Source organism: Microtus ochrogaster, linkage group LG2 (assembly GCF_000317375.1).
Source record: "Microtus ochrogaster isolate Prairie Vole_2 linkage group LG2, MicOch1.0, whole genome shotgun sequence".
Classification (NCBI taxonomy): domain Eukaryota; kingdom Metazoa; phylum Chordata; class Mammalia; order Rodentia; family Cricetidae; genus Microtus; species Microtus ochrogaster.
The window spans coordinates 7,432,218-7,452,405 of record NC_022028.1 but is presented as its reverse complement, the minus strand read 5'-3'; the positions used below and the strand labels follow the sequence as shown (position 1 = coordinate 7,452,405).

At 47.5% G+C, this 20,188-nt stretch overlaps 1 protein-coding gene across 2 annotated transcripts in view; it reads right to left on the bottom strand.

Annotated features, from left to right (window-relative positions):
- Positions 1 to 20,188, bottom strand: part of Clic5 (chloride intracellular channel 5) — a 154,520-nt gene that overhangs the window by 33,618 nt on the left and 100,714 nt on the right. For both annotated transcript variants that reach the window (XM_005359811.3, XM_005359812.3), the window contains exons 2-4: positions 15,960 to 16,069; positions 10,742 to 10,867; positions 4,755 to 4,861 (exon numbers count right to left, since the gene is read on the bottom strand). In XM_005359811.3, coding sequence (XP_005359868.1) covers positions 4,755 to 4,861; positions 10,742 to 10,867; positions 15,960 to 16,069 — 343 coding nt within the window. The remainder of the gene's footprint in view (positions 1 to 4,754; positions 4,862 to 10,741; positions 10,868 to 15,959; positions 16,070 to 20,188) is intronic.

The window sequence follows — 20,188 nt, the reverse complement described above, 5'->3', positions numbered from 1 at the left end:
AAGAAGAAGAAGAAGAAGAAGAAGAAGAAGAAGAAGAAGAAGAAGAAGAAGAAGAAGAAGAAGAAGAAGAAGAAGTTGTTCATATCCTTGTTTCAGAAACAGCCCTGGCAAGAACACATCTCTTAGGCACATTGTGCAGCTAGCTTTGCAGTTCAAACCCCGGGTCAGTAATCCCACCGCCGCCTGATTTCTAGCTCATGCAGACAGCTAGTTCACTAAGACCCCTCACCGGTTTCCCTTGGTAGCTTCAGACCCTGGTTCAGTGTCTTTCTGCAACATAACACAAGCTATTTCAAAATGAGTTCAGAGTAGGTGCTGTTACGTGCAGTGTGTGTGTTTGCACATGAGTTGTGGGTGTGTGCAGGTGATGAGCAGAGCAGGATGTCTTCCTCTATTGACTTCTGCTTTATTGGCTTGAGACAATCTCTTGCTGAACTGGAAGTTCCTCTTTTCCATTAGGCTGGCTGGCCAGCAAGCTCTAAGGATCTGCCTATCTCTCCTCCCCAAAGCTGAGGTTACAGGCACAGGATGCAGCGGGCTTAGCCTTTTACATACAGCTGAAGACTTGAACTCAGGTCCTTATGCGTGTAGAGCAAGCACCCTTGCTCCCTGAGTCATTCCCAGTCTCTGCGGAATTTTGTTGAACTGCTACATGAGAGAGCGAATCTATGAATGAATGGCCAAGCCTCTTGGGGACCAGCTGGAAGAATTTCCCCGGAATGAGGGCTGGCTTACAGTAGTTGGGAGATTTGAAGAGCAGAAGCAGCAGGATTATCTTGTGTTTCCAACAAACATGATTATGATTAGTGTGTACTGAGTACTCCCTCGATGCTGGCACTGTGCCGAGGTATGTGGAGGGATGATCGACACCTTGAACGGTATTTGTGGCACTGGCTTTTCTTGAGCTTTTTTGCTGATGGGGCAGGACTAGATGATGACCATCGGCAGAGTGTCTAGGGGGAGGAGGAAGAGGAGGCTCTGCTCATGAGAAAAAAGGGGGGCTGGAAATAGCTCTGCCGGCAAAGTGCTTCCTGCATAATAACCAGAACTTCAGTTTGGTCCCCAGTACTGTGCGCAGTGGCTTGGAGTTGCAATGGCATCACTTAGAAGTCAAATGGCTTCCTGGAGCTCACTGACCAGCATGATTTAGCCACATCAGAGAGTTTCAAGCCAGCAAGAGATGTGGTCTCGAGAAAAACAAGGGGGATACCATCTGAAGAATGACATTTGGGATTGACTTCTGACCTCCACACACGTGTACACACATGTGCACACGCACACCTTTCCACCCACACATGTGTACCCTGACACACAAGAACAACAACACCAAGTTAAAAAAAATACTCAAAACAAATGCAAATGAGAGAAATGAGGGTGAATTAGGAGATGCCTACCGTCTGAAAAGGGATGTCTGGAACAGGGGATTGACACAATGAATTAGGAGATGCCTACCATCTGAAGTAAGACGTCGGGAAGAGAGGATTGATTAAAGAGCCAGCGAGAAGTGATGGATGTCAGAAAGCCTACAGTTTCCAGCCTGGAGCTCCCAGAGAATGGAGAGCACCATGGCCTGTCACCTGGAACAAGTGGGCTTTGAGCATAGAGCTGGCTCTGCCTTGAGAGTGTGGCCCTGGGCGCTCTTACAGCAGTGAGGCCATCTCTACAAGGAAGACTGGCCTGTAGAAGCATGGGCCCCTGGCTCGCTGAGCCTAAGGACGTCAGGATCCTGCTTACCAACACTGGGTATGGGACAGGAGGAAGGAAACGTGAAAGAGCGTGCGGGGCAGTGGGTAGTGCTTGCTACAAGCATGGGCTATCTCAGTGTGGGGCTGAGAAGAACAGAGCTCTTGAGAAAGCAGACCTGTGTGAGCTTTGAAATGTGCAAATGAGTTGGTGGAGGGACAGAAGGGCAAAGCCCATTGTGGGGAAAACCAGGGTGAAACAGAAGAAGGGAAACAATGAAAACTGGAGCGGATTGAGTTCATAGGAAATTGACATGCGGTATTCTGTGCAAACTGTTGCTTCGGCTTTGGCCGTAACAGAACTGCATATGTGGATAATATGTAAATACCATTTATAATTTAAAAAGTCTGGAAGACTCAAATGAGATAATCTTTCTGAGGGCACTCTGACAAGTATGGAGGAAGATATTTGTGGTTGAGATAAAAAGACACTGGGTGTAGAGTCTGAAGAAACAGAATCCAAGAGCCAGCCAGCCCAGGGAAAGAGGGACGTCCCTGGTCCTCTCCTTGGCCTCTGGGCCCTGGGCCAGGAAAGTGTCAATAACTAACTGTTCTTTTCCAGGAAGTTCTGAGGGCTGTGATACTTAAGCTTGATTGACAGCTTCGCTGGATTTAGAATCACCTAGGAGACAGACCCCCGGGTGTGTCTAGGAGGGGGTTTCCACAGAAGTTTAGCTGAGGAAGGAAGGTCCACCCTGACGTGGGTGGCACCATCCCATGGGCCGGGTCTTGGATTTAATAAAAGGGATAAAAGGAGAACACCAGCTGAATACATCGGCTTCCACCTGCTTCCTGACTGTGGACACACTGTGAACAGAGGCCCTGAGCCCCTGCCCCACCCTCCTGCCAAGATGGACTGTATCCTCAAACTGTGAGTCAGCGTGACCCTCCTTCACTAATGGTTGCTATTGTCACCGCAGTGGGAAAACACCTATGACGGATCGTGTTAGTCTGCTTGGAGTGAGAGCTAAATAAGACCACTGGCCAGGTGACTTAATTACGGGATATTTCTCACATGCCAAATTAAATGTCAACTTTTCCTTTGCTTTTTCTGCTTCTGGAAAGCCTTAGCTGTGGCTGTGGCTATGGCTGTGGCCTCTGCCCTGTACTTCTGTGCCCTGCATCTCTGTGTGTATCTTCTTAGCTTTTTTGTTGATGTTATTTTGTTTTTGTTTTCTGAGATAGGGTTTCACTGTGTAACAGCCCTAGCTGTCCTGGAACTAGCTCTGTAGACCTGGCTGGCCTCAAACTCACAGAGTTCTGCCTGCCTCTGCCTCCCAAGTGCTGGGATTAAAGGCTTAAAGGTGTGAGCCACCAGCACCCAGCCCTTCTCACCTTGTTATGAGGACAATAGTCATTGGATTGAGGGACCACACTAAGTGCAGGATGAAGTCATCTTGAGATCCTGAGCTAATCTCACCTACAAAGACCTCACTTCCAAACAAGGTCATATTCTGAGAGTCCAGGTGGACAGGTGTACGTGACCTTTGAGGGACAGGGCATTATTCATTGAACTACAGTATTCAAACTATAGTGAAGCAAGATCCCCTGTGCCCTCCAAAAGCTGCTTTTTGACAGTACTTCTAAACGTCCCTCTAATGGCCATCATTGTCCAGGGATAAAGCCATTGTCCAAGGGACACACAGACTGGTACTGCAGTTCTGGCCTCTTCCCGACCTCTGGTCTTAGCCTTTTCCATCTCTCTGACCTTATCTCTAGTTGAAATCCTTCTAGAAACTTTCTCAGATGATGGACCCCTACCTCAGGTGCCTCCATAGACATTGCTTTTCCTTTTGCTAGCCCGTTAATCAGCTCCTCTCGTTCCCTTTGATTAAACCAGACTGTGCCGCCTGTCTTCTAATTTGACTGTGTGTGTGACTTGGAGCCTTCCTCCTCCACCAGCAGGCACAGGAGACTGTGGGCACAAAGGGACCTGGTACCTGACCATCTTGACTTTCTGCCCTGTGTTTTCAAACTGTGAGCCAATTGATCCTTCCTTGACTTCCCCACTTCCCTCCCATTCTGAACGGTCATGAATCTCTTTGAGCTCCCAGGTTCAAACTAAGATCCCAGTGTCTGTGACAGCTCTATCACCTTCCTGCTATGCTGGGTCTGTTCTCACTACCCACCTTTTTTTCTCTCATGAGTACTCAGAGAAACCCCTGATCTGAAATCCAAGAGGACCTGGTATCTTCCTGTGGTCCACCATGCGTCACTGACTGCTTTGTTCATGAAGATTCACATGGCGTTTCCTCTGCTTGGCTTGGAACTGAACCCTAGGGATCTAGCTCATTCTCTCTCTCATCTTCTCCACCCCTTTGCTTAGAGTGTCTCACAGCCACTCTTCAGGTCTCACACACCCCCATTCATACACCTCAGCAAATCTTCAAAGGATGCTCCTGAAGGAGGGACCGAAATTCCCTGAGCTCAAGCGTGTGTCCTTGGTCCCCTCTGACGGGGCATCATAGGGGAAGCAGGTCCTAGGTTTGTAGCCAGTGCCAGAAAGGAAAGGCTGTGTGGAGGACAGAGCCTGGCCTTCAGAATCCCATCCCTAGACTCCCCACAGCACTCATAGTTAAGAGAATTATGTCTGTAGCATTCACCAAATTCTGACCCTCATTGCCTTTCTCATGATTCCTATCAGCCCAGAAAAGCTTTTCCGGGACTACAAAGAAGTGGGAAGTTGTGCCCCATTGTGAACACAGATGGAGTCACATGTCTGGGGACACTGCACAGCACCAATAACCCTTCCATGTCTTGCTTTCTGCTGTACGATAAGGTAGTTTTCCAAAGCGAGCTACACCCCTGCCTCTGAGTCAGCTTCTCCTGTGCTGCAGGCAGCAGGTTCTGTGACCTCCCTTCTGAGTCAGGAGGATGAGTGGAGAAGAGAAAATAACAAGCAGCATTGGTTCCAGAAGCTTCTCTGGCCTGGTGCTCTGACATGGTCACAGGCAAACCAAAGATGCAGCATGAACAGACCCAGGCCAGGCATCCCTGGGGGGGGTCACTCACCCGCATTGTTCTGCTGCTTGGTGTTTTTGATGTAGGCTGAGAACTTGGAGAAGATGTCAATGCCAGCAGTGTTGGACTCCCGGTGTCTCGCAGCCAGTTTGGGGTACCTGGAAGGGAAGGCAGGGTGCTCTTTGAAACTGTGAGAAAGGGTCTCTTTAGGGACAAGCCTGTTTGTATCACAGGGGCCAGCATTCTCTTTCTTGGCTGAGGCTACCATCTTCTGGGATTTTGCTGTCATCCCTAGAGGAAGGGTGGGCACTCAGCATTCACTCATAATAAAGGAAATCCGGTGAGGTACTGGGAGCCTCAACCAAAGTGAGTCAGATATTGGACAATGAACCAGAATGTCGTCCATAGGCCTCGTCCTGAAACCATCACCCATGGTACAGAGTGATACAGGGCTGGCCTCTGTGTTGGGTGGGGGTCCCTGCTAGTTCCCCTGAATTCATGAAGACAGACACCTATTCTCAGGCCCACCACCACAATCAAGGCTGGCCAGAAGCAGTGGATGCTGAACTCATTTCTCCAAAGGAAGAGTGTCCCCTGGGTGCTTCTAAAATGACTTCCGGCACTGGGTACATGTGTGTGGTAATAAGAACTGAACCCGGCTCTGCTCGAAGGTCCTGTGTTTTTATCACCTGGATTTCCAAGCGTGAAGGGAGATTCACAATGATCCCCCACTCCGTTCCTTATGCTGTTTCTCATTGTGAAGCTATGAAAAATACAGGCGATAGGGCCAAGCATAGGACCTTGGCATTAAGACTGATGAGCAGGTGCATTCACATGTGTGGGAACCCTTGGATTTAACCCAACACCACCATCATAGGGTGATCCTCACTACTAATAAATAAACAAAACAAAACCATTCTTTTCCCAAAGTCATCATGAGTATGGCCGGGAAGAAGTGGGCAGAGACAGAGGCAGGTGGCCATTCATTATTAACTATAAACGTGGGCCTTTGTGATCTGGAGTGAACGGTTTTACTGTATGCTTCTGGTTGCTTCACGTTTATTAAGCCAAATTCGTTTGTTCAGATTGTATGTTTTCAACCAAAGGAGTCTTTAAAGATCATTTGCTGTGGGGTTGGGGAAGATAATTCAGTCAGTAAAGGCAGTAAGAAAAAGACTTTGACATGCCCAGAAGTCACGTCAGAAGGTGAAGATGGTAGCATGTTTGCTATCCTAGCGCTGGAGATGTGGGGTTGGCTGGCCAGCCAGACTAGACTAATTGGTGAATATTAGGCCAGAGAGAGATCCAGGTTCATAAAATAAGAGAGGAGGTGACGCTTGAGAGATGACACCCAAGTTGACCTTGGCCTTCATATGCAGTGCACACACGTGCACAAACCTGCATGCGTGTGTGTGCACACACATCGTTTGCCATCCTTCTTTATTTCTTTGTTCTTCAGTGATCTTGTTGACTAGGACTGCCCTATTTTGGGGGCTGTGGAGAATTTAAGGTCTGAGGTACTGCCCTTGGAAAAGTCCTCAGCCTAGGGCCCGGCTCTCAGCTCCCCTGGGAAGAGGAAGCTCCTCGGTGGAGCTGGCGTCAGGTTTTAAAGGAGTCCCAGGGATGCAGTGGTCACCCAGGGGTGACTTCATAAGTAGCTACCATGCTGGGGTTCATCTTTGAGTTGACCACGCCCCTGAAGTAATCCTAATAAACTCGTTGGTTTACCATGCTCGACTTGGGTGGGATCATTTCACCGGTCTATGGTGGTGCCCTACTTGGGCTGAATAGACATTCATTCATGGTGCCTTGAAAAATACCACATAGTACTTGAGAATCAGAATTAGAGAAGTGTTTTCTGTCCTGTTTTAAATTTGCCTACCAGCAAATGTGCCCACTTACTAAATACCCATGGGTTTTCGACGTTTCCCAGCCAGTTACACTGTGGTCATGTGACTAGATTCTAGCCGGTGGAATGGGGAGAGGTGGGGTGATGTAACCCCTCATCACTCTGGCCCTTGAAAGCACTACGTGTGCCCCCCCCCTTTTTGCTTTCCTCTGTCGAAGACTTTGGAGGCCATGTGCATATAGCTACAAGATGGAAGAGGGCCGCACCGTCCACTGAGACTGCTCCAATGACAAATGCCCTTGTCCTCTTATGTCACTGTACCTCATGTTACTGCATGTGGCAGAACAGACCTGAAGCCATGGAAGAGGCTCCAGAGCTCACATTCAAGGCATGCAGCAGCATCCTGTGGGAGCGTCTGAAGCTGTGTCCTCCTCTCAGAGGGAGAGGAGAAGATAACACTGCTCTACCGCTGCAAGAGATCTGTACACATTTTTAATAAAGCATCACACTTATGATGCCTTGACTTCAATCCTTGGTAACGCTCAGGGCATGCCTACTACCTGACACAGCACACCATGTGACCAGCTGACTGATGGGATGGTACACCACGTAACCAGCTGGTTTTTGATTAGGATCCTGGATTCTATGCTTTCCTTCTTCGGTTGTTAGTGTGTGCATGTGTGTATTCATGTTTTCAATGTGTGACGTGGGAAGGGTGGGGGGGGTATGTGTATGCATGCATATGTGTGCATGCATATGTGTGCATGCATATGGGATCATCCTCAATCACATTGCATTTCCATCTCTTTCTCATTGGTTGAGGCAGGGGTCTCTCAATCAAACCAGAGCGCCTCAATTTGGCTAATCTAGCTAACCAGCTTGCTCCAGGGGATTCCCTGCCTCTGCTTTCCAAGGACAGAATTACAGGCAGCCAGTTGTGCCCACCAGGCAGTTCAGTGAGTGTCTAAACGCTCGTCTTCATGCTGGCCAGGCAAACACACATGCTGAGCTGTCTCACAGCCACCTTCACCCCCTGAATTCTCATCCCTGTTTCTACCCACTAGGGTTATTTTAAAGCAGTCGGCTCTAGGAAAGACCTCGGTGAAACTCATGCAGTCACAGATTTAGGGCTGAAGGGGATCTTGGAGAACATAGTGTCAACCCTTCGTTTTCAAGATGATCACACCAGGAGGGAGAGAGCCTTGTCTAAAGTCACACAGGGTGTGCGATTGGTTTCTAGGCAGCCATGCTTCTCAGTTCTGAAGCCTAGAAACTCTGGCTATGGGATGGAGACCACAGGCAAGGGCCAGGTTTGTCTCGATGATAAATCTACAGGAGCCCCTAGACTTTTTTCCTGAGCATTAACTGGGTCGGTCCACAGAAAGGAAGGATGTTAGCCTCATTTAGAAGCTAGTATTCTTCATCATGACCCCAAATGCTCTGTGGAACCAAGGGTAATCTTTTTAAAGTGCTGGAGTATTTGTGTGTGATTTTCTCTCCTTTGACAAACAAAACAAAGGGAGAAAAGTCTTGGCTCTCTGCCAGTTTTCACAAACAGCAACACGATAAGAAATTCCTGGCTTCGCAGCATCAAGAAACAGAGTCTTGCTGGCCCTGGAGAAGCAGAAGGCCAGGCAACACTATGCCACAGGCCTCTGGATGCAAGCCACGCCACCTTCCTGCCCAAGAAGGTTGGGTTTGTTTGTGGCTTGAGAGTAGACTGGCAGGATTCTGAGCTCGGAGCCGAGGCATTGGCTTGGTGATATTTACTGGCCAGTAACTGCAGCACCTGCCCCAACCTGACAGTGCAGAAGCATAGAAGGACACTCTGTGAACAGCATCCTGAGTAACTACTGACGGTAGTGACTGATGGGCTTGTCGCTGAGCTCCTTTCTTAAGGAGGCCTCTGAAGATGTTCATTTAATGACCTTAAGGACCTGCGACCTAGACAGGTCACTAGCATGGCCGGAATGTCCTTCCTCGCACCTCCTCTACTTAACTGAAGTTCAGAAAAGACCTGGGCGGGAGGCAGCAGGCTCAGCACCCATAGCATGAGTGAGCAGCCAGGAGATGCTAGAATGGACCCTGCCCAACACTACTAGGTCCTGATAGGACAGTGGAACCTTTACAACAAGAAGACATTGAGTTTGATAATGACCTTCAGGAAGGATGTTCAAAAAATGTGAGCTATACACTCTGAGAGTCCTTGTGCCCTTTGTGGACATTGACTGAGGTGATGAGAGCCAGGTCCTGAGTAACCTGACTGTGAAGAACCAGGACAGCAAACTGTCTGGGGTCGGGAATGTTCTTTCACAGAGGAGGCCTGAAGCCAAAAGCAGACATGGGATGATGGGTCAAGATGACACCTATGTCCCCTGGTAGGGTGAGCAGCCTATCCCACCTATCAGCTTGGCACAAGAGCGCGTGGACATGTCTTCCTGTGCCCTCCTATCCTCCTTGCCAGAATGGGTGGAGGCAGACATTCCTGCCTGGGAGGATGGTTCCAAGGAGACAATATTAACCTCCCCGGGAGACGCCTGGACTCCACTCGGGTGCTGAAAACAGTTATTCGTGTGGGATTCCCAAGTGGTGCAAGCAGCAAATGAGGCTGAGTCCCAGGGGAGCAAGAAAGAGTAGTTGGCCCTTTTGGGACACATCCATCCCAGCAGCTGCCTGGTGTTCTGTCCAGAGACATCTGTGGCTTCTGACTGTGGCCTGCTGGGCTTTGTGTGTGGCTGCACTGACGATTGAACTAATGTCCTTATTGAAAGTCTGTACCTAGCCACCTCCAATGGGCTTCAGGCAGCTTGCCCCTCATGTGAAAACAAGCTGTCCTAATGTGGTGACAAAAGTTATCCTTAGCGGAAACCGTGTCTTTGCTTAGGGCTTCATCAGAGCACGGCAGAGATAACTAATTTTCCAACAGTAAGGGCTTCATTGGTAGCCTTGGGCTATCCCACCGTGCCCGACTATGAGAATGAGGGTAAGGATTGCTCCTTCTCCAGGGTCCCAGAGCTGCTGAGAGGGTGATGGGATGGGAGAGTTCATGCCTGACACAACATGGGAGCTACATATGTTGACAGGTAAGCACAGCTTCAGTAAACACAAGAAGGTGATTGGTTGTCGGATTCCACTTCTGGTAAAGTCTCCTCGTTCCTCTTCCTCGGCTGGGCCGTTCCTTTTGTCTTACCTGAGCTGCCACCTGTCACCTCCCCCTACCTGATTCTGAACCTCCGCCCATTTGTTATTGATGCTTTGTTTTAGACAAGATCTCAGCTACTCCAGCCACTCTTGAACATCCTGCACTCCAAAAAATAACTTCAAATCTCCCTGACTCTACCTCCTGAGTGCTGAGGATAGAGGCATGTACCCACACACTTGGTTCATGTGTAGCTAGGGGGTTGAATGAACTTGGGGCTTCACACATGTCCGATAAGCACCCTGCCAACAGAGCTACATCTTCAACCCTTTGCACCACTTCCTTTCCCAGACCCCAGGGTAAGACTTCCAGTCAAATCTCCAAGGTGTTTGCTCAAGATCTTTCCTTGGCTCCCCTAAGTTCATGCTGCATTCTGTAAGCAGTGCCAGTTTTCTGGCTTAACAATGAGGTATGATTGCTTTAATCTCAGATTACAGGATTCTACAGCGATCAGTGAGCCTAGGCGCTGTCATCTTTTAAACTATGCCTTTTCTCTCCCCTCGGATAGGTAGCAGCTAATCTGCATGCCCTCCCTGCCCGCCTCCCCACCCGGTGAGGACATCAGCTCCTGCACCTGACAGGTCCTGTCAGTATTTGTTTGCTCATCTGTGACTTGGTCAGACTTACGACTCCTGGTGCCATTTCAGGCACCAGCTGTCCCTTTTCTGGTTTGTCGTCATCTCGCCTCTAAAGAGGAGGGAGTCTGCCCCATCTCGAGTCTTTATAGGTACAGTGAACAGAGTTGGGGAAACAAGCCCAATGGGTAAGGGAGAGCTAACGATCTCTGCAGGGTCCCTAAAGTCACTTCGTATAGGAACTGACTCAATACCTTCTAGCAACTGGCCTTAGTGAACCCACTTTAAAACTGGCATTCCACACTGTTAAAAAGCAGAGACCCTGCTCCAAAGTGAAGCAGCCTCTTTGGGAGCCTGCCCTCCCACAGCTAACACTCCCCCACTTGCATAGCTCTGAAAAGACTGAGTTTATTACTTCTCAGGGGTCAAGGTCTCCTCCAGGAACTCTTCTATCTTGTTGACATCAGTCTTCACGTCCCCATTGAAGGTCAGGAAAGGCGGATGCGCGCCAGGAGCGAGGTTGTGCAGGTCTGCTGGCTTTCTGTCGAGAGAGTGAGATTCAGGTGATGGCAGGAGTCCTGGTCTGAGAAGCCTTTAACTTAATAATCCCCATCTGGCGCAAGTTAGCATGCCCGTAGCCTAACCAGATTTGTGGTACTCGGGGTAAGACAGTAGAAGCTGGCTAGAGCCCTGCAGGCCTATGATGTGACAGAGAAAACTCAGGGGGGAAGGAAATGGCAGAGGGACCTCACAAGATGCTGAACACAACTGAAACAAATCAGGAGGGAATCACGGTGGCTGCCCAAGTTAACTCGCAGCTTTACTGTGCAGGGCTGTGCTTGCAAATGCTGCTTGCTTCACTAATGAGTCTAATGAAACCCACAATTCCTGGCTTGACAAATTAACACGCTGGGGCTGGAGAGATGGCTCAGTGGTTAAGGCCACATCTGGCTATCCAGAGTTCTATTCCCAGCTCCCACATGTAGGAAGATTACAACCGCTGGTAATTCCAGCTCCAAGAGATCTCTTACCCTCTTCTGGCCTCCACAAAGAAAATAAAATTGGCACATTGGATCCTACTTTGACCCTAAGAAATATCTTTGAATACAAAAACTATATATGTTGGGGAGCTGGATTTGGGTCATCGACTCAAGTTCATATCCTCCCATTATGAGTAACATAATTTAAAATATAGCAATTAACATCTGGCATTGGTCAGTATACTTCTAGACCAATACTTTTTCTGTCTCCAAATAGCCCCTTGTGTGGGAAATCCATGAGAAAGATAAATATTAGTTGAAAAACAAGACTATGAAATGGAGTCTGTGTATTCAAAGAACTTTGTCTTGCTCATTTTCACCATTGGGCTCTAAAGTGGACACCCATGCGGTTCGGCCCGACAGACCTACACTCAGTTTTACAGATCGGGAAACGCTGGGCAGACTGTGGCCAAGAACTCTACAGACAGGATTACGAGCTGGGGCTTGACAGTCTGTCTACTCCTGGTGTTCCAGCACATGAAAGACTGGGGCAGGAGGATTGCTACAACTGTGAAGCCATGCATAATGAAGCCTCAAAACTTTATCAATGAAACAGACAAAGAGACCCCACTGTTACTGAGCAAGAATATAACTAAGAATCTAAGAAAAGTCTTTCTGCTCAGGATCAGTGCTAGAAAAATCTTAGAACCATGCCTGGCTTGCAGAAGTTTTCAGCAGGTAGGTATGTATTTCAAATGACTACATAAACAAAATATACATCTTAATTTAGAAAGGGAGGATTTGGGGCTGAGGAGATGGATCTGAAGTTGAGAGCACTGGCTACTCTTTCAGAGGACATGGATTCAGTTCCCAATACCCACGTGTCAGCTAATAGCTCACAACTGCCTATAATCCCAGTTCCAGAGGAACTGATGCCCTCTTCTGGCCTCTTCAGGTACTGCACACACACAAGGTGAGCAGACACAAATGGAGGTAAAAACCCATATATTCATTAAAACTTTAAATGAAAAGTAATGATTTTAACTGTGAAATTAGAGATCAAAAGTTGGCCTGATATTTATAAAAGCTCCAACCCAATTATAGAAGTTTTGAGCTTTCCGCTTAATGTGGGGGATTATTAGGCAGCTAGCCTACTGGTAACCTGTTAATAATCCACCATAGTTCATCTTTATTGTTTTCAATCTTAATTTGAGCAAAACTGTTCTTAAAATGTGACTATTATGTTTTTAATCTTACTGGAAAGCAGTTGTTTTGTAAAGTAATTTTGAAAATCCTGTTCAATATGTGTAAATTTAAAATCAGAAATGGAATCTTTTAAAACAAACTCTTGGGAGCATTTAGGGAATACCTCAGCTTGTAAGTGATCAATTTCCAAGGAATTACAGCTTCATTCTCCTAACAGGATTTGGGTAAGTGCAGCATGTGTTTAGGAAAGCTGGTTCCTCCTGTCATTGGTTGTGGAACCAGGAAGACCTTGTAAAGGATGGGTAGTTAGCTGATACAGTCCCGCAGAAGAAAGAACCCAGACCCATCACCCCAGCTAGATGGGCGAGCTAAGGCAGGAAGATCTCAAGCTCAAGGTCAGCCTGGGCTCCAGAGTGAACTCAAAGTTTTGTCTGTGCACCTGAACAAGATGCTATAGCAAAGCAGAAAATGCAAAGGGGGAGCTGGGGTGCAATGGAACACTTGCTAGTGTGTGTGAAGCCCTGGACTCAGCCCCCTGATTCTAAACACAAGGAAGAAAGAAGCCCTTGGGGTATGCTGCTCACGTCCATAGTAATCAGGTGCTAGTGAACCCCGACACCTCCACCACACACAGTGGATATAAGGAGACTCTGAAGTTCCCCCATGATACAGAGAGGCAGGCAGAAATATTGGTGAAGAACAGGGATGTGTGGAGCACACATCCATGAATAAACAAGGAACCATCTGAACTTTCTGGACTCTGCCCTCTGTAATACCTGGTGTGGTCCCTGTTTGTGCTGGACAGCGTACTGACCGCCACAGAGGAGGTACCTCTGGCGACAGCAACAAGGACTTGACTCTGGGACTGCCAGTGATGTGGTGTGCTCTGCCATGCTCCTGCCAGGGTCAAAGGTGAGAGTGAGGATGGTTGAGGGAAGGGGAGCAACCTTGGCAACAGAAAGTATGGAATCCGAGGGCTGCACTGGGGAAGGAGAGGGGGGCTGACGGCTGAAGTCTCCGGGCATGGGGGGCATCCATGGCCCTGTGTGTTCTCTGAGTTTGAAACATTCCTGTGGACACTGGAGCAGAAACTATGAGGTGGAGGCACTGTAAGAAGTCGACAAGAGGGGCAGAGGCGTCTGTAATGAGACAAATTCCTGGCCTAATCAGTTAGGGAGGGGACAAGAAGAATTTCAATGACACGCTGCTCCCTGTCACTCCCAACAGGCTGCTCTCCAGCCTCCTTCTGTGACACTTATGACAATTGAGACTGCAAGTATTTTTAAAATCTAATTTACTCAGTGCCTCTGTTGACTCTGTGTGTCCCTCCCCTGACAGAAAGAGAGGACATTCTTGGCCGGTTCCTCCTGTTTAGCAACTGACACTGGCAAGGAAGGAAGTTCTCACTCATTTTACTTCTGAGCAGTCACTGTGGCTTAAAGATACAGCGATCTGTTGATCAAGTGGCTGTGTGGTTTTGTTTCTGGGTTACTGGATACACGCTGATTGCTGGATTCTGACAAGTTGGGGACATGCCACTCTGGCTTCTGAAACTTAGCTGGGCATTGCTGAGAGATTTCTGGCCAGTCACCGCCTCCTCTCTGCATAGACCTCCTATTAACACTTGGAGTTGACTTTACAGAATCACACATTGCCTCTGATTTGTGAATCATTCCATGTGCCTCAATTTTTCTTTTGCTCCTTGGATTGACAATAACACGGGTAGAGGAACATTGCTAAAATATAACATTGCTACCAGGTTTCAAGTTCAGGCAGTAGGGCAAGTATAATCCCGAACATGAATACATGGCTCACCTCCTTAAACCCTCAGCAGCACTCCTATGGATTAAGAAGGCATTGCTTTTTCATCATCATTGGGAAGATGAAGAAATGGAGGCTCAGGAAAGTTCAAGGTCACCTGGCCAATCAATGGTGGTACCAGAGTAAGAGATGAATTAGAATATGCGCATGTGTAGATACTGCTCTAAACTAAGGTGATGCTACTCACCAGGCCCACCTCAGAGAGGCGTTGGCAGGACCAGATCTGATCATGTGAGAGACAGAGAGACAGAGGCATCCATAAGATGCTGCAGAGACTCCCTACCCCAGCCTGAGCTCCAGCTGGGAACAGCTGGGAGCTCCACAGGTGAGAATCCAAGCAAGCTCCTCCCCCAGACTCTCCAGCCTTCTCTCTTTGTCATGGACACTAGCTGCATGGCAGACACTTTCCCTTAGTGCACTGAAACCAACCACAGGCACTAGGCTCTTAGTAGCATCCCCTCCTATTTCTGGCTGGGACGTGGGGCAGGTCATCTCTGCGGCTCTCTCTCAGCTTCTTTGTATAGTATGGAGTCAGGGGCTTTCCCTTGTGAATGTCACAGCGCAGGATTTTACACGGGAAAGCCCTCAGTGGTTATAAAGCACTGGGACAGTGGAAGTCATACCTGGATGAGATGCTAAATGACAATTATGCCTAAGCCCAGGTGACAGGAGCGAGGTGGAGTTTAAAGGGGAGGCCACTCTGGAAAGTGATGGAGTACAGAGGCTCTACCAAGGAATTGGGGCTGAAGTTGAGCCTGGAGGCAGGGTATCCTGTGCTTCTGAAGAGACGAGGAGGAGGAGCCCATCAACGTGGAAGAAGCTACCTAGTTAAGAGCTACTGGGATCAAGAGCAGCCCTGGAGGTAGACCAGTCTACAGGCAGATAGGACGCAGTGAGAGCATTGAAAGAACTGTACAAAGCACTGACTGCTTTTGATGCTTCCCCACTGCGGGCAAAGGGATGGAGTAAAGGTTTTCTGGGCACTGTTAGCCCCAGCGGAGTAAGACACCTGTTGTGCTGCAAGGCTTCTGGTCAGAGGAGCAGGACCGTAACTCTGTGGAGAACACTTGAATAGTATGCATGAGGGTCCAAGGTTGGGCCTCAGCACAATAAATAAATATGAATAAGGTTATATTTGAAAGCTCAACTGAACAAACATAATTAAGCCGTTTCTTTCCTTTTAGGACCTCCCCATGAAATCCTCCGCTCCACAACCCTCATGTTATGGATTCTGAGAGTGAAGAGAAGGAAGGATTAGAAGTAGTCTGGATTCCAGTGCCCCAAAGACTCAGTGGTCCCACAGATGCAGTGCCTGTGCTATTGCAATAAATATGTTTTTAGATGCCTGTGTCCATCTTTGAGATGGACACTCATCGAGTGGCCATTTGCTTGCTTTTTTCCCCTGGTAATCAATTCTCACCAAACAGGGTAGTGAATGAAGCACAGCCCCAAGGGAGGCCCTGGCTTTTTCAAGCTCCTTTGTGCCCTCCACTGGTCTCTGGGAACAGTTCTGGGCAATGAGACAGAATCCATCAGAGGTTGCCTGGAGCCACGGGCTGGCTTTCTCTCATCCCGCCTGAATCTTCCTTGTGTTAGGTATTCTGTCATGAACATGGGGTCCTTTACCTTTTCAGATCCACAGTGGTGACATTGAACACGACGCCTTTCAACCAGAGGATCATGAAGAGGCGCTGAGAGAAAGGACAGTTGCCAATGCTCTCCCCATCAATTCCAGCCTGAAAAGGAAAGGGGCAGATGCCTGAGGTCCAGGGCACAAACAAACAGAAGAACATGGATGGTAATGAACAGCCGCTGGGCTTCTAGCCACATCCCAGCGGACTTCAGAGACCCAGTGTATCCATCCGTTTCCCTAGCATCTGTGCAAAGCAATGCCTTCTACCTTGCATGGTCCTCATAAATGCTGAACTGGAGTTTCCAACCTGAGATGCTCTAGAATCATAGCCTTCTGAAACTGCCGAACCTTGACATTAGGTTAACATTCTACATATCCATATAATCAGCTGGTCTGTGCTTGGGCATCCCCCTTTGACAACTTTGGTTGGGAATCATTACTACATTTCTTTTTTAACCATACTGAGAGTTACCATCACTATCTAGGTCATGCTTTCCCCCTTGCTGGAAACAGACCCATCCCTAGGACCCAAGATAGTCTGGGCTGCCACCACCAGAAGGGGGTACCCGACACAGAACTAAAAATCACCACAGAACATTCAGAGAGATGGTGACCCACTTCATCCCAGTGGGTGCAAATGAGTTTATCATATCAAGTTCCTGAGAAGTCCTCCAAAGCACTCAGCAGTCCATGTTTCCTCCCCAGGGACAGCTATGATGCAGGAGACAAAGAGTGTGTTAAAACTTGCTTTGGAATTCACATCCCCATACCGCCATGTTTTCCTCTTGTGCTAATGGGAGGATAAGAAACTGAAGGAGGGGGAAAGAAAACACTGGACTTTGCCTATGTTGTGTGGTGCTGGCTGAAATCTCAACAGGAGGGTAGAGAGTTCAAGGCCAGCCTGGGCTTCCTAGGAAGTTCATGGCCAGCCCTCTACATACTAAGACCTTATCCAAGCAAATCTATTTGTTTATTTTTCAATTAGTTGTGTGCCTATTTGTTTGTGTATGTATGTATGTCATAGTGCCTGTGTGGAGGTCAGAAGGCAACTCACAACGAGCAGGTTCTCTCTTTCCACCATGTGGATCCTGGGGATTGAACTTGGGTTGTCAGACTTGGTAGTAGGCAGTGTGACCAGCTGAGCTATCTTACCATCTCCCCACCTACCAAATTTTATAGAAAGGAATTCTTGACTGGCAAAAAGTAAGACCCCATACAATAATTGTTATGTTAGTAACAATAACAATGGTCTGTTTTATTAGGCGTGGGGTCTAAGAGATTTATATCTATTATCAACCAATTAATTTGCTCTCCATGAGAAGTCTGTGAAACGGCATCTTACCATCCCTTACAGATTGGAAGCTGAAGGACAGAGAAACCATATACCTGGCCAAGGTTCCCACCCTGGTAGGGCCAGGACTGAGTCCAGTGGTCTGCCTCTAGATTTGGTGTTCTAATACTTTTCTAGGAGTCAGCCCTTAGGCTCAGCCAGGTTATCTCCTCCCAGAGTCTGGGGATCTGTACAGTGAAATGATGACCTTGAGGGAGGCATGGTCATGCCCCTCCAGTCCACCTGTGTTAGCCATGCCAGAATGCAGGGAGTGCTATGTTTTTAGGATCATGTGGCTTCAACATGTGTATGTCTTAAATCCGGATCTAACGAACAAAGGTTGCTGCTGTGGTTTAGATGACCAACATCCCCCATAGACTCATGTGTTGAGCACTTGATTCTCATCTGCTGGCACTGTTTGGGAAGGTTGTGGAACCCTTGGGAGATAGTTTGCTGGGTCACTGGAGAGGAAGACTTCAGGTTTTAGAGACCAGCCCCACCTCCTGTCTGCTTCCTGTCTACCAAGATGTAAGAAGATGAGGAGTCACACTCCAGTCACCTGACTCCCACTGTGATGGACAGTGTGCCCTCAAACTGTGAGCCCAAATAAACCCTTCCTTCTTTAAGCTATTTCATCAGATTTTTGTCATGGCAACAAGAAAAGTTACTGCAACAGCTGCCAAGAGCCCATGAAAATGGTCCAAATTTTGGTGCTTTGCTCTCACAACCCTGGCAGCCCACGGACCATTTTCTCTTTGCTCATCAGCACTGTGGTCCTGATAAGCCATTTAAGAAATGGGTTAAAGGTGGCAAGCTTATGGTGATGATGACTCAAAACAGATATGATTCTGCACCTTTAAGGGTGATGTCTTTGCTCCAAAGGGTTCTGCTGGAAAAGGGTACAAACATGGTAGGCTAGGCTGAGTACGGTTGCCCCTAATAATCTTTACCTAGAATCTAAGAATGGGCCTTATTGGGAAATAGACATTGCAGAATCAATCGAGTTTAGCTTCAAATCCTCTTCCTCCCTCTGCTCATTTTCCTCCTTCTCTTCTGTTCCTCCTCTTTGTCCTTTCTCTTCTTCCTCTTCCTCCTCCTCTTTCTCCTCTTCCTTTCTTTTTCCTTCTCTTCCTCCTCTTTATTTTCTTTTTCCTCTCCTCCTCCTCTTTCTTCTTCCTATTTCTCCTTCTCTTTCTCTTTAAGTTCAAACTTGGAACAAAAAATATGTGACTAAGTGATAATATACATGATTCACGTTATGGTTAGAGTTGCTGTCATTACAAGCATAGGCCATAAACACTACTAAGAGCTCCTGAGATGTCTGTTTATAGAAGTCTAGGCCTTAGTCAAGAGTCAACAAGTCTCTGTATAGTGGCACAAAAGCTTGACAATGCTCTATGCTCAGGGGGTTGTGGGTGGAGCAATCTCTCAATCCAAAGGGCAAACATAGAAGGAACCATAGCCAGCGTTCACTGGTCAGAGAAAAATATTCCCTGGTTAGGCCACTCTCACATTTCCTCAGAGGGAGGCTGCGGGAAGGGGCTTATGCTGTGGTGCCTGATGGTGCATGAACAAGCAGGTGCATGCCTGCTCTCTGGGAAGCTGTTATACTGCTGTCCAGAGGATCATGCTGCAAGTAAACACCTTTAAAAGGAGTTCAGATGCCAAAGATGGGAAGGGACTGAGACCCAGGAAGACAGATGGGTGAAGCTGAGGAGTCAAGCAGGGAGCGATTCTTGCATTTTATCAGTGAAGCCCAGTGGAAGTCTGTGTTTTCTCAACATCCAGGAATTGCTGTCACAAACATTTAAGGGCCCTCCACGCTGTTCACGAGACCTGATTATAGCTCTCGGTGCTTGGATCAGGAATGCTCAAACTGGAATTCCTCCACCTCAGAAACCTTCCAAAGCACAGGAAACAAAAGAGTGATAAAAACCTACATCCCCAAGCAGACAGAACTCCTTTCAATGTGGGCTTAATTTGAAAACTTCTTACTTGAACTTCCCGAGGTCATCCAGTTCCTAATGGAGGAAGCTTGCTTTCCTTGTCATGAGGGCATGCTCAGAAATTTCTCTTTGCTCTGTCAACATACATTTTGTTTGTTATTGCAAAATGGTATCTATATTAGTTCTGAAACTGGTCATGAAGCCATTCCCTCTACACCTATGGATTCAATCTCTAACCCCAGGATTTATATACCAAACAAAGACACCTTGACATGGAACCATTTCTTCTGCTAAGTTTGGCCTTTGAGATCCTGGGATAGCTGAGATTCTTCAGTTATTTCCATCCTCCTGTCTGCTCTCCTTGAACCTAATGTTGATTTTGAATATTGAATCTTAATAGTCTGGACAGATGTTAGAGAAACCACAGAATCTGTCATCTTCCTCCTAAATTGAGTTTAGTTAAATGATTCTTAACCCGAAATTCACAATCATGACATAGTAGAAATTTATGGCACTGAGATCAAGTCAGAGTCATGAAATTTATTAAAAGTCCCTATGTCTGGGACTTTCTGAAAAAATGTGTGCAAAATCAGCATTTAAGAATATGTCAATAAAGCATGCTTGCAACCCTTCAAATTCACATCCTAATGCTTATGAAAATGTCATGTCTAAGCTCCTCTCATGGATATGAGATTTAATTTGCCTGGCTTAGACATCATCAATTCTTACTCTCAGAGTTCCGGGGATTGCCAGGGACTGACAACTTCTGCTCACTGGGGGATGTTCAACAAAACCAAGCAAGAAGATTATTGAAAAACAAATGAACAAAGAAATAAAAGAACTTACTGGGGGCAGGATCAGAGTCCTGGGTCTGCAGCATGAGTGACAGGTGGGACCAGACATTGCACTGCTTGGACATTGCTTCTCACTACTCTTCTTCCTCCAT